At 46.7% G+C, this 15,057-nt stretch overlaps 1 protein-coding gene across 4 annotated transcripts in view; it reads right to left on the reverse strand.

The window, feature by feature from the left end:
• Window positions 1-7,354: 7,354 nt before the first annotated feature.
• Window positions 7,355-15,057, reverse strand: part of EVI5 (ecotropic viral integration site 5) — a 2,339,304-nt gene continuing 2,331,601 nt past the window's right edge. For all 4 annotated transcript variants that reach the window (XM_069641804.1, XM_069641802.1, XM_069641803.1 and 1 more), the window contains one exon: window positions 7,355-8,664. In XM_069641804.1, the coding sequence (XP_069497905.1) occupies window positions 8,365-8,664 (300 nt within the window). In that variant the 3' untranslated portion in view covers window positions 7,355-8,364. The remainder of the gene's footprint in view (window positions 8,665-15,057) is intronic.

The following is a 15,057-nucleotide window of genomic DNA, read 5'->3' on the forward strand; positions in this document are numbered from 1 at the left end:
GAGCCATCCACGCCGCCTAAGGCACACGCCGTTGCCCAACTGGCGAAACCCAGTGTCGGCGATGTCCGTCGCAATAGTGATGGCGTGGTCCGACGCCACCTCACCTTCCTGTAGGATCTCCAGGGCATCCGCCCTCTTGTCGTCCGGTAGGAAGTCCAGCATGGGAGCCAGTTTGTACCATAGCTCCCTGTCGTAGCGGGCCACGATAGCCAAGGCGTTGGCCACTTTAATCGTCGTCGCTGCAGACGAAATGACCCTGCGTCCCATAGCGTCCAATTTCTTTGCCTCGCCGTCCGGTGGGGAAGTCGATGTGGAGGCCGCACCCCCCCCCCGCTTTCTTCCTGGCCGCCGCGGAGACGACGGAGTCCGGGGTAGGCTGCGCCCGGAGGCACAGGGGGGCCGCGTCCGGGACCCGGTACTTCTTCTCGTACCGGTCCCTTCTAGCTGGCGTCGTGGAAGGGTTCTTGAGGAGGGCGAGGCCCTCATCCCAAATGTCGTCCAGTAGAGGCACCGCGAGGACCGTCTTCCTCTTGGCCTCGCGCCGTTGATAAAGGAATCCTTCCTTTTTCTTCTCCTCAGGGCAGAGTTGGAAAAGCTCGGATGCCCTGGCGATCATGGAGTGGAACGATCCAATCTCGTCGGGCGGAGAAGCCCTGGTGGGAGGGGACGACGGTAGATCCTCGTCGTATACCTCGTCGTCCGTACCCGTCGCTGCCGTGTCAGTCCCCGTATCATCCCCTCGGGTGGACGGGGAGGAGGGCTGGACGGGGCGCGACGGCTGAAAAGGAGGTGGAGGGTGAATCCTTCTTTTCTTGGGCGGGGGAGCACCAGAAGGTCCCGGATCCCCCGACGGGAGAGGTTCCTCCGTCGGCAACGGTAGTCTCGTCCTTATCTCTGAACATAAGGACTGTATAGCCAACAAAATGGCCGCCGAGTTGTCTTGCGGCGCTGGCAGAGGGGAATCCGACGGGCGATCAGGGGCCCCGTCGGCACCCTCTATGTCGTCGTCACCTGCGTCGGGATCCATCCCGACGGGCCGGTCTTCTTCCACGCCAAGGCCGTGGCTTAAGACCTCAATCAGCTCCTCCTCCGAGGTTGAGGCCGAATCTACGACGACGCCCTGCCCCCCCTTTTTCTTCCCCGCCGGGGATTTCACGGGGGTCCCATCGATGGGCACAAAAGAGGACTCCCTCCGAGGTGGCAGGGAGACTCTGAGCCCCGAGGTCGCCACCACTGGTGTAGCCTCTACAGGCTGAGCCAGGGCCGCCGCGACAGTATCGATAGAGGGCTTGGCCGGATGGATTAAGGCCTTCACCACCTTAGGTGCGCTCACCGCCTTATCCTTGAGGGGGGGGACACTGCCTCGCTCCCCCTCCGATGGGGCCTTCGAGCTCGACCGGGGCCTCTCCAGGAGCTTCGCCGGGTGCTCGCCCTTCCTCTTACCCGACCCAGAGCGTTGGCTCGTGGCTGAAGGTGCCGGGGAGGGTGCGCCCTGCCTGGCGCCCGTAGAGCCCGACCGTTCGGCGCTCCCGGTGCCAGCGGACTCGCGGTGCTTGGCCTTGTGTTGGACCCCCGTCGCCGGGGCTACCTCAAAGGTCTTACAAGACCGCTCGGATTTCTTCCTCTTCTTCTCGCCTGACGGGCTCTTTCCTTCCAGCCAGTTGGCGAGACGTTGATGGCGGTCCTTCATGGTCCGCTCCGACATATTGCCGCAAAACGCACAGTCTTTCTCCACGTGCGTCTTGTCCTCATGTAAGCAGTAGAGACAAAAGGAGTGTTCGTCCTCCTTAAAGACGTTCTGCAGCTGGCATCCAGGGCAGATCCTGAACAGCTTTCCGGGCGTCAAGCTTCCCTTCTCCTGGGCCATGTCCAGGCCTGAGAAACTTCTGGAGTCCTCCAAAAGCGTAGCTCGACGAAATCTTCACCCTTGAGGGGCGCAGACGAATCCGACATGGGTCCCCGTTGATCGGATGAGAGTCGGTGGAGCTTGAGGCTCTTTTGACCGAAAAAACGAAGTTTTTGAGAAAAAACGTGAAAAAATAGCACTAACGCTCGAGAGCAATAGCACGAGGATCCCAACACATGAACGTGCGGTAAAAATCTGAAGATGGCTGCCAGAGGCGGTGCTTAGGTAGAGGGCAGTCATTGGCTGTGGTCAGTATGACGCAGAGACCAGTGATTGGTTACTACTACGAAAGACAGATCAGAAACGAAACTGATACTGGTTTTTTCTTTACCGAGGATTCCCAGCCTGACGACGGGGAATATTCATGAGCATGTGAATCCATGCCAGACCCCATGCTGGAGAAACTGCGCCAACACAAACTATTTACTAAACTGGAGAAATGTGTTTTCCATACCACAGAAGTGGAGTTTCTCGGTTTCATCCTGACACCCAAAGGAGTCCGAATGGACTCAAGAAAAGTGGATGCCATCCTCAAATGGCCATCACCTAGCTCTGTAAAAGGGGTTCAAAGCATGCTCGGCTTTGCCAATTTCTATCGCAGGTTTATCCCGGAATTTTCACGCATAGTACAACCCATTACTGCACTCTTGAGGAAAAATAAACGTTTTGAATGGTCTGAAGAAGCCGAGCAGGCATTCCAGGATTTAAAAGCTAAGTTTACCTCCGCACCTATATTGAAACACCCACGTCCAGATCTCCCGTATGTCGTCGAAACTGACGCATCCAGCCTAGCCATGGGAGCAGTTCTGTCTCAAAGAGATCCCGAAACCAACCAACTGCATCCCGTAGCATTTTGGTCCAGAAAATTCTCGGCACCAGAGATTAATTATGCAATCACTGACAAAGAACTGTTAGCCATAAAGTCCGCTATTAAAGCCTGGCGGCATTACCTGCTTGGCGCTCGACATACCATCACAGTGATCATTGATCACCGGAATTTACAGTATTTGAAAACCGCCAAGGCTCAGTCATCACGGCAGCTCCGATGGGCTTTGTTTTTCGCTGAATTTGATTTCGTGATTACCTATCGACCTGGCTGCAAGAACGGCAAAGCAGACGCCTTATCCCGAATTGGAATGGGAGAACCTGATACAAACTCAGAACCAGTACCAATAATTCCCAAACAGAGAATTCTAGGCAATACTTCGTTACAGACGCTTGAAGACATTCAAGTCAGAGTGAAACAACTCCTGGACCCTACAGTCCTACAAGATTGGATACAAAAGGGATCAGACTTTACCATAGATAATGGTTTATCTTATTACCAAGGACGCTTATTCCTGCCACACAAGGATTTACACGAACTAGTTATTTCCGGTTATCATGATACATTAATAGAGGGACACCCCAGTATTGCCAAGACAATGGAAAAGGTGAAACGACAATTCTGGTGGCCCTCTTGGCGAAAAGATGTTAAATCTTTTGTGATGTCCTGTGGTGTTTGCGCCCAAAATAAAGGTCAAAAGAAAAGACCAGCCAGTCTCCTCCAACCTCTAGATGTACCGCCAGCACCCTGGCACACCCTATCAATGGATTTTATTACAGACCTGCCTCCTTGTTCGGGATACAATACCTTTCTGGTAATTGTGGATTTGTTTTCCAAAATGGCCCACTTCATTCCTTTGAAAGGTTTACCTTCAGCTTCTGTCCCAGCCAAAGAATTCCTCGAAAATATTGTTCGGCTACATGGATTCCCATCTATACTAATCTCTGACCGGGGAAGCCAATTCATTTCCCACTTCTGGCGCAAATGTTGTCAAATGGCACAAATCGACGTAAGATTATCGACCAGTCACCACCCTCAGACCGATGGTCAGACTGAGAAGACAAATCAGACCCTTGAGCAGTACTTACGGTGTTTGTTACAGCAATCTGAAAGCAACTGGAAAGACATTCTTTGGATAGCCGAATACGCATATAATAATTCGGTACACTCTGGAACTGGCCATAGTCCTTTTTATACCTTGTTTGGACATCACCCTCGAACCTCGACTCACCTCAGAACCTCGGAGTGCCCGCAGTAGAACATCTGCATTCTACCATTACCCGAGCCTTCAAAGAGGCAACCACGCATTTACAACAAGCCAAGAGAAAATACAAGGAGAATGCTGACCTACATCGGAGTGAAGCACCTCCGTATCAGATTGGGGATCAAGTGTGGTTAGCTACCAGACATTTACCGCTCAAAGGGCCCCTAACTTTTAACCCAAAATATCTGGGACCTTATTCTATTACGGCAATAACTAACCCAGTAGCGGTTAAACTTGATTTACCAGCTAATATGCGAATTCACCCTGTTTTTCATGTGTCACTTCTGAAACCAGTGGTACCCGGAACCCGACTACTCAAACCTCCAGAACCTATTCAAATAGATGGGGAACCCGAATTCGAAGTGAGGAACATTTTAGATTCAAAAATGTTTAGGTCAAAGCTTTTCTACCTAATTGATTGGAAGGGGTACGGACCTCAGGAGAGGTCGTGGGAACCCAGTGACCATGTGCATGCACCTCGATTAGTCAGGAAATTCCACCGACTCTTCCCAGACAAACCAAAACCCCCGGAGGGAACAACCTTGGGAGGGGCCTTGGGGGGGGAGTGCTGTCACGATGCCCGCTCCTGGGGAGCCGGCTCAGGCCCTGCGTCCCCGAAAGCGGACATCAAGTCCCCGGGGAAGGTCCCAGCAACCCCTTATAGGGGCCCTTTGGACAGTGTCCTGGCGCCTATGGCGCCAGGCTCATAGAAAACGTCAGTCCTGGCGCCATAGGCGCCAGGCTCATTATGAAAGTGTTTGGGTGCACTTACCTGATGCAGACCATGCTGCAGAACCCCGGCCTCCTTGAGACCTGAAAGGAACTACTTTAGCTGTGGGACTCATTTACCACCCGGGCGTTGTCGGGGAAGGATACATACCTGATTGGAGGAAGGACACATTCTAGGAACTTCTTCCAAGGCTATTTAAACCACACCTGATCAGCCACACGTGCTTCGCGTTGTTCTGCATCTAGCAGCTGGACGCTCACCGTGTCTGCTCCTGCATCCTGACTTCTGCCATGCCTGCCAGCATCCTGAATCACCTGCAAAGGAAGGGAACAAGAGAACAGAAGAAGGAAAAGGCCTTACCTGCTAAATCTGCATCCCGGAGACATTTCGCCGACGATCCTGAAAAGGAAGACATTTATTTTTAAAAGCACATCACATCGATCGCTGCAGCGCCTCATTCTACTCATCTTACAGGGCGCTTCCATGTTCTGCAGCGACCATCCGGATTCACAGTCGCGCCCCAGCGCCTAGGGAGAAAAAGACAATAACGAAGGTGAGAGAAAGAAGGGAGAAGGGAAGCTAAATCTCCATGTTAAGACTTACCTGCTGGGTCATTCCCTTTTCGTTTCGGGTCCGCGCCGCATCCAGGCATTTTCGGACCCCGGCCCCTATGGGGAAAAAGACACTAGCATTAGAACATTAATGCATGGACACAAGGGGAACCACTTATCAAAAACTTACCTGGAAGCCAAGCAAGTTTGGTTCTCACCAATCCGAAAATCCAGTGAAGTAACTGGATACCAACGCGCCCCTGCATCAGAAGCAGGATGGAGAGCTCGTCCTTCCAGACCCTAAGGTGAGACGCTACGGGGAAGCACAGAAGGGTTTTGAGGAGGGTGAGAGGGGTAAGTGGGAGGCCGATTGCATTACCCCGCAGACAGTTAACCACCTATTTTCACCTACAGAAGGATACTTCTGCGAGTCAGACAAGCCAGATTTGGGGCCCGGTCCAGTCCGTCTCCCGACCCCTGCGCATCACCTTAGACGAGGTCACAACAGCGCGAACCAGGCCAGCGCCTCCGTGGGAGTCAGGTGAGCGTTACAGGGACCGCCTCTGCGCTGCAGGAGCCATCCTTGTAGGATCGGCTACAACCACCGTGGTGGTCGTCACCGTAGTTGTCAACGAAGTGGCTGACAAGGACTTTGCCTGAGCTTGTGGAGCCTGTTTGGGCTGCGCGGCCGCCTTCTCCTCCAGCCTAGGCCTGTCTGACTCCTCCCGCAACTTGGCTGAGGTTGATAACTTACTCTTTGAGGAGGAGCTTGATTGCCGGCTATGGAGGCAGACGGTGATGGTGGCCTATCCAAGCTGGGACCCGCGGCAGCGGTGAACCCGGTGGACTCAGACATGCCGCTCTTGGCCTTATCTTGGACCCCTATGGATGGGGCGTCCTCAAATGACTTAGAAGAGCGCTCTTCAAACCAACGGTTCTGGGTGAGGCATGCCCCTGCTCGTAGCACAGGGCAAAGGCCTAGTTAGAATTGAACCATGCCGCCAGCCTGCTGTGCCCGTCTTTCGTCCTCTTCGAGAAGCCTAGGCATATCCCGTAGCCCGCATTTGGTGCAGGGCCTGAAGAGGGGCCTTCCTTCCTTTTCCTCCGACATGGTTGGATGGCGCGAAGTAGACCGAAGTTGGCCTTCTGGAAACTTTGACAAATCCTCGCCCCTTGAGGGGTGCAAAAGTCACAGACAACGCATCCCCATTGCCGGCCGATGAGGAAAAGAGCCCGAGGGCTCTTTGACACAAAAATGTAACTTTTCTGCAAAACAATCTGGAAAAACTGACATAATAGCATGGAGAACAAACTCGAGCACTCCCAACATTGAAGTGTGCGGTAAAACTCTAAAGATGGCTGTCAGAGGTGGGGCTTAGGCAGAGGACTGTCACTGGATGGGGGCAGTATGACCCAGAGGACAGTGATTGGTTTAGAGGAGAAATAAAGTTTTAAAGTGCAAGTGAAACTCTTTTTCTTTTACCGAGGATTCCCAGCCTGACGACAGGGAATATTCATGAGCATGTGAATCCATGTCAGACCCCATGCTGGAGAAATAAAGCTCCAATCGAGCCACAAGTTACGTATAAATGCACCGCTTCAGTGGACATCTGCTGCAGGCATGGCTACCCACACACACGCATCAGAATGCAGCGACGACCTATGACAAATTCAGTCTAGTTGGCACATAATGCTATCGCCTCCTTACACCAGATTAAGCCTCAACACCTCTACCATCAGAAAACAGTGACAACCTATAAAAAAAGTCCGACTGAACACAAAGAATATCTTGCACTCACGCACAATTGACCTCCCTCAGCACCCATCCACATGCCTGATCTCTTGGGTTTATTACTGGAGCCTGGCCAGCCCACCCAATTCCTTATCTTGGCAAAATATGCACACGCATTCGAAGTCTTTTCTGAGCATTTTCCCATACGCTGGACTGCAGTCCCCGAGGGCATTCTCACCACAAGCGTGTTGAGACAATACTAATGGGAAAAGGCGCTATATAAATGACTTCTACTAGTGAGAACAGTCTTTAACGTGATCGAGTAAAACATGCTTACATCTTACATAAACCATGAAAAATTTATTATATTATATATATATTTATATGTTGATGTTAAAATTGTTTCATTAATAGTGTTCTAGAACAAGCTTTACTGTTAGAGGCAAGATTCTGATATCTTCAATCGCAAAGCAGTTAAATATACAGAATGTTATATAGCTATCTTTAGTGTTTGCCTCAAAGCATGTAACCCAATTCGACAGCACATCATATAGGTATATACATACACACAAATAAATGGTCTTTCAAAATGCTTAACCAGTTATTTTTTACATTTACATTTCTCATATAAAATGGAATATGTACATTTTACAGTCAAAAAAGACATCTATGTACAAAGTAAGCACATACAAGAAACTTCTTGATCATTTGTGTTAGAGTGACACTGGAAGAATCAAATGCATTTTAAAAATAAATGTAAGTGGTTTTAAAAATGTCAACGTGTGCGTGGCCATTTAAATTCCACTGATATGTAATGCAAACATCATGTCTTCTTGGTTCATAGAGTCGATACTTCAACATTTATTTACGTTTAAAAACGAAAAGGAAAAGATGATCACACGTACATACCGATTATCACATACTACATGGACACAGATGAAAGTCATACGTAACAGTAAAATCAGGAAAATATAACTTTTGTTCAGTTAGCATAAAATATTGCACAATGCAGTTTCTCTTGAAAAGTAACACGTGAAAGGCTGTTCACGCATTTATCAACTGCAACACGTTTTCTGTTGGAGTTAAATTAAAAATGTACTAGTTAACTTTTTAAAATAGGTCAAACACACCAGAACACCAAGTGACATAATACTGACAGAGCAAGACGTCTTCGCATCCATTGCCAACTTTCCATCCCACTGGAGAGGGCATATTAATAGTGAAGATTTGGCAAATGATGAAGGCAGGTAACAGTAGAATGTCGTTCTGTACATGCTGGGACAGCGCATTCATGTCATCTCTCAGCTGAGAGTTTTTCTGAAGGTTTAGAGATCAGATGTCGGCCACAGAGAACGTCACACTTCAGTGGAGTAGGGTTCTGTTCGTTCCTGGTGGCTCTGCTTCTGAACAATTGCATTTGTGTCTCCAATATCCAAGACACCTTCAGTATCACTGTCACTACTGTCCATTACAGGCTGGCCCAGGGCTATCTGAGTTGTCCTCCTGTGTAGGTGAAAATGGTGACCACTGTCCTGTAATGAGTTGGCTAAGAAATAATCCTCAGGCTCCTCATCTCCAATTAGATGGTTGACAATGTGGATTCCATCAAAAGTGGGTTGGTCGGGGAATCCCCTTTGACCCTTTAGGCTCCGTATCTGTTAAGATAAACAAGAGACCAATACATGATTAAAGCAATAAGAATAAAAATACATTTGAAGTAAGATATCTAGAAAAGCATTGCTGTAGCCATTTGTAAATATATATACCACTCTGGCAAACATATATACATTACTCAATAGTAGCATGGCCGCAGAAGACAATACAAGAATCAAACAAACTAATCACACTTTTTTGCAGTAATTCATGTTCCTCCTTTTAGTTCATCATCAGACCTTACAAGAGGTCTTGCCCAAGACGTTTTACCAATGAACACATTCATCTATATCCATTACTGGTGCTAATTGGAACCCAGACATACAAGGTTGGGTCAGTATTTGACAGATAGAAGAATATTGAGTATAACAAAATGACTGTGACCATCAGATTAACAATGACAGTCTAACTAGCAAATCGGGAATTACGTGGTAAAATCCTAATATAAGCATAAGGTTTACAACGTAGAACAGCGCTGTAGAAGCTGCTCGTCTCAAGATTGCACAGGAAAAGAAAAGAAAACCAAATATCTTGATGCAAATGATGATGGAGCAAAGTTAAAAGGTGAGAGTTCTGGTTTATGGGCTTTAAACCACTTGCAGACATCACCTTTTTTTCATCCAGAGGTTGAACAGCTGATGGAAGCAGCTCAGCTAGGAAATCAATAATAGTGCACATATTGTGTCTCTAAACAGAACAATGCTTAGGAAATAAACACAGCCACGTGAAAAAATGACGACCATGAATCTAAAGGTGCTGAACATCTAGTATATACTGTGCAAACCTTTTGTGGCAACTACAAAAAGTCTTGAAAATTACAACAAAGGGTGTTGCAGTATTTCTGAGCAGTACCACTTAGCAAATTTACTACAGTGCCTCCAAAGATACAGTACAACTTTTTTTTTTAAAGATGTATTGCTACTTTCGAGAAGATTCCTGATTCCTTGTGAACACTTTGCAGGAAAATCCTATTGTTTCCAGACTTCACTTTCAACTTCCAGGCCGAGTGGTGGAGGTTCAATTGTGCGGTTCATGCACAAGCAATGGAATAATTAAAACCAGACTTACACATAAGGGGTGTACCAGTACTTTTGCTCTGCAAAAATAGGCATATACTCCCAAAAAATGAAAACAGTGAGTGAAAAATACTCTCAACAAAAAATAGGAAACAAACACGTAGGACCGCATGCCGCTTCATTCACCCACACAGCTCCATGGATATGTTTCGACCACTGGTGCACGTTGTACCACAGGAAGAAACTACTAATATTATGGCCAGATCCGAAGAAGTAAACATGTATCTTTTAATGTGTCTGAATAACTAGGTGCAAAGGAATAATTATTACAAAAGAATTCGCGTTTTACAGCTAAAACATATTTGTATACACTTATAAAATACTCCTATTGGGAATTGAACTTACATTTTTATGCCCTAAAAAATCATCGTACTTCTTACTTTAAAAAAATAGGGAGTACAATACTCCCACTTCAAAATCTTACCTGGAGCACTGATTAGCATCAAGTAAAATCAAGCAACAATGACCACAGAAATCATATCATGGTGACTCTATTGTGTTCATCATTCAGACAAATGGAGACTAAAGCCAAAAGCAGCAGCATCAGAACTGGGGATGTGAGTACTTGGGGGAGTTATATTAAGTTACATTGCACTATATTCCCGTTCATGTCATGTTTTATTTCTTAATACAAACAATGTTCCATGAAAATTAAAAACAGCTAAAATGTATCCAATACATAAAACAGAAGAGAAGTAAAATACACAATGGAAATATGTTATACAGTGCTGCTGGGCCCATAATGATGTTTCAGTGCATTAGAAAAAAATAATAATGCATACTTGAGCTCCATTAACATTGCAAGCAAACTATTCTTGCATTTGTCACTGGCTTGCTTTGATTGCTTCAAAGAGATTAGAGCACATTTATACAGACTCATGGATCATCTGAAAGCAAAAAATAATTAAAAAACTGGTCATCACGGTCTAAAACCTTCAGTTTTCATCAGAACTAACAAAACCTGTGCTCTTACACGATGGTACAGAGGGTAAAAAAGAAAAAAAGTGCATAGCAGGGTCGCTTTTATTGCATGTGCAGGTACAGGCAAGTATGTTTCCCCAGTTGACCTGTCAGAGGCTGTTAAGTGAAAAACTAGTCAGATAAACTCTTGGCCAAGTCTAGGTATCTTTCAATCTCAGAATTGTTTGGATATTTACGAGAGCTCTGTCAGACGGTGCACGTTTTTCATTAGCACCCGGGCGGGGGGAGCCAGCCAATGATATGATTAGCAACGCTGGCTTGAACCGCCGGTACAAGCCTGCGTTCTAAGGCGCCTGACGGCCGGCTCCCCCGGCCGCCATCTTCCCCCTATCCTCCGTCACTGCGCATGTCCCGTTGTAGGAAGAAATATCTTTTTTTTAGCACCCAGAGTTACCGCTTTTTTTTCAAGGCTTGGAATCTTGAAATTGTAATCGGCCCGAATGAACCGTTCTCCCCCGTTCCAGCCCCTGGAACGGGGGATGAACGCCACATTGGCTTCCCTGCAAGATGCGGATTTCAATTCCAAGATTGCAAGCCTTGAAGATTCACTCAGCTGATTTCATCAGAGTTCGAATACGTGCCTGCATTAAATGTAATGTGTTTTTGATCCAGCCATCCACAGTCAGAGGCATCAGGCCACTATGAAAACTTAACTTGATAGTGATTCAGGTTCTCTTAGTCCTTTCTCTTCCTTCTTCACTACTGGTTGGGGTAGCCTCAGGCCAAGAAAAGCTGATTCAAAGAGCCACTGCGTCTGTAGGACCTTTGATTGACAACAGGGTGTCTTACACACATTCCTTCTTCCCACACACTAACTCTGCTAGAAGAAGATGCATCCACAGTGTAAGGTTTACAAAAACCTAATGGTGTCGCTCGAGTAGCAGCCCTAGAAATTTTGAAAAAAGGAGCATGTTTTTTTAAGGCTGCCAATGCTGCCTTTGGCTGGTGAGGAGAGCCTGGCATTCAAGCAAAAGTTCCAGTCTTGTAATGTTGCAAGCTTTAAGAAATACATGAAACTATGCCCCTAGCAATGGTTGCTCCAATGACTATTACCAGGAAACACACCACGGCAGGTTAAAAGAATATAGTCTGAGCACTGAAACTATTTTGTTTGCTCACTGTAGAGGTGTAATGCTCTAGAAACATCCAGGTTGTGATGAACCTCTTCTCCGGTTGAGGAATAAGGTCAGGTGAAATACTGGAAACTTAATTTATTGATTCAGATAAAAGTCAAGCAATTTTGGAAAGAAGGACAGTACTGTGATTGGAACCCCTCAGGTACCAGTCACTATAGTTGGGAATGTAGGTAGCCTAATAGATGACAAAGCCACCCATAATTTCCAAATCTTATAAGTGACCAAGACTTGGTTCTTTCAATTGAAAATCCTAAAATGATTTCTCTCTCAGTTCACTTTCCCGCAACTAAATATCTTAGTCAACACCTACATCTCATCTAAAACGAACAGTACAAAAAGCAGTAGCTAACCTGCTGTTAAAATGACCAAATGAAGCTCATATTTCAATGCCATTGAAACAACTTCATAACAGAGTCGTTTTTCAGAAAGGTCCATCTTGATCAAGTAGAAACATACAAACCTAATCAATCGTTCCGATCATAAAACAACCATCATGTTGCTCTGAGATACAAGAATAAAAAGTATGGTGATGAACATTCACAACTATGGCAATCAAACTCTGGGACACCATTCCGTATCAAATACAAAAGTGAAGATCATTTGTGTTTCAAGAAACTCCAAAAACAGAATGGCTAATGCTAAGGTGCTCTTAGTTGGCCTAAGTGTACTCTATTGATAACAACTGTTTGCAGTACTACCCATGTGATCATCCACGTGCCTGTGCAAAAGAAGATTGCGTTCTTTGGGCAATAAAGGTGGAGAGTCACCAATACTTCTGGCTGAGGTGAAAGCCACAAGAGGGGCTGAAAGTATTCATATTTCTGTATGTGCCTTGTACATACAGAACCCACGGGCAGAGTAAAGCCGGAGCCAGGATATGAGATGACCCACCAGCTGCAGCCATGTTTAGGGAAGTCACACAGTAAGAAAGCGGATTGGCTGGCCTGCACATAGCGAGTATAAGGCCGTGTGAATGTTATGTCAAGCTCTGTCCTGGGCATAGGTACACCTAATTCCCAGCTCACCGTCACCATTGAAGGCGGTCCTCAACGCCTGCAAACCGGGACGAATGTCACTTCGGCACAAAGCACCGGATCAGGCTTTATTACATTTAATGGAAGAGATCCATCAGAGGCGGTCATTAAATATCACATGTGTAGGCCAAGCAGCATTGTAAAGGTCTTAAATGGTGCATAAAGCCATGTGTCCTGCAAGGCCGGAGAATGTACCGCTAGGATGTTAATTGTTAATTTAAGCAACTAAACAGATCATGCTGACTTTTTTGTATCAGGTTCATTGGGTACAACCCTATAAAAACCTAGCGGATTCTGTGCTTGGGGCCACATTTTTGGGACAGGGATACTATGTGTGATGAATCGTATGTATTTGTACTTGTACCTTTTCCCCAAGGGGGAGACTCCCCCTGTGAGGCTAGGGAGGTGTGCCCGCTCTACAAGACCCTCCATGGGGTTGAGGCAAGTGGGACCTCACTGGGAGAAACTCCCCCTTTGGGGCAAGGACTCCCGTTCCTGTGAGGAACTCCCTAGGTCAACTACCGTAGCTGCATACATGGGACTATCTTCTATGAAGATTAGTGTGGCAACTTTACATTTGGCTGAAGACAATGTAAAAAGAAACATATGGAAGAAAAGGGGACAATGTCTCTTTAGCCAGAGACATGTATTTAACTACGACGAGTCGGAGCAGAAAGAGAAGGCGAGTGCTTTGCACAGAGGAAGCCCTCCTGACGTCATCACGCTGTGAGAAAGTGGAGTTAAGCCAGGTCACAGAGCCTACAACTTTTGAAGAGCGAGAGAAACACAGTGGGAGAAGCCAGAGGCCCGCCATATGTAAGCGCAAAGGAAGTGGTACAAGAAGTACCTGGTAGTGGGGTGACCACGCTTGCAGTCTGGTGAGCCGGCCGCCTGAGGAACAACGCAGAAACTACCGACATGGGAAGCTTGAACAGCATTAGATTGCCAGACTCTGTGGAAGGCAGGCACCCAACAAGGAACCGAGAACGGGAACCCGAGCAGCAAGAAGAGAGTTTAGCAGTAGCCAAGCTCTGTAACCCTTCCCCGCACATCGAAAGGTACCGGGGGAAACCGTGAAAAGCGGGAAGCAGCAGGGGAATCTTATGCATGAAGAAACTCCTTCCAGTCCTATACAAACCCAAAAAAACAACCCAGCCGGGGAAGACTGGCAGAGAGAGACTCATCCGAGTCCTGAGGACGAGGTTGCATCGAAGAAAGTAGTTTACAACAGATGTAACCCATATATAAAAAAGACTTAACCAACCCGGGTGGGGAGCTAACCGAGACAGGTAATTAAAACCCTGGGAGGAAGGGCAACCACACTATATCTGCAGAGTGGAAGGCTGGAGAAAGTACAACTCAGAAACACACAACGAGAAAGACGAGATCAAGCCCATCAGTGAACAAGATAAAAGAGCAGAGACCCACACAGAAAGAAACATTGACAAAGAAAGCCTAAAAGAGAATCAGAGCAAACATAACTCAGGAAAGAAGAGACTGGGAAGAACAGATATGCGATAACAAGCGTTTGAGGAACTACTGGAAGAAAAAGTACTTCAAAGCTAGGGCCACAGAAAGCACAAGACCCAAGAATCATTTTGCAGAATTACAAGTTGATTAGAAAGACTATCCAAAGGGATTATGCTAAGAAGTATATGAGCCAAAAAGAAACCTGTATATCAAAAGACTATCCAGGAAGAAGAAAAGACCAAGGGAAGAAGAGACATTCTCTTGGCCTATTTACTTCAGTTCTATTTAGTGGTAGGGTCAGATAGAATTTGTTTGGATGGAGGACATATTTACTTTGGACTTCCTGACAGCTGACGAGCCCCTTTAGTTCCTTTAGATAGGCAGGTTATTCCCTTCAGCAAAAGGGAGAGATAGGCATTATTCTTACATTTTTTTTTATTAAAGTGAGTACAGAATGTTCTCAACGTGTCCGACTCCTCCTTCCGACCCACCACATATGTCAGACCTCGTCACTACCTTTGTTGTTCGGGTTCCTATTACATTATTTGAATATTTGGTTTACAAAGGTAGCGGACGCCCCTCTCTGGATAGAACAAGGCGTGATAACCTGTTCAGTGGTTATTAACCACTTGAGAGTTCGCAGCCACTGCTTTTTCTCACTGTGCCTTTCACAGATGGGAAATATCCATTTGCATATC

The sequence above is a fragment of the Ambystoma mexicanum genome, chromosome 1q (assembly GCF_040938575.1).
Source record: "Ambystoma mexicanum isolate Mex_15411 chromosome 1q, UKY_AmexF1_1, whole genome shotgun sequence".
NCBI classification, from domain to species: domain Eukaryota; kingdom Metazoa; phylum Chordata; class Amphibia; order Caudata; family Ambystomatidae; genus Ambystoma; species Ambystoma mexicanum.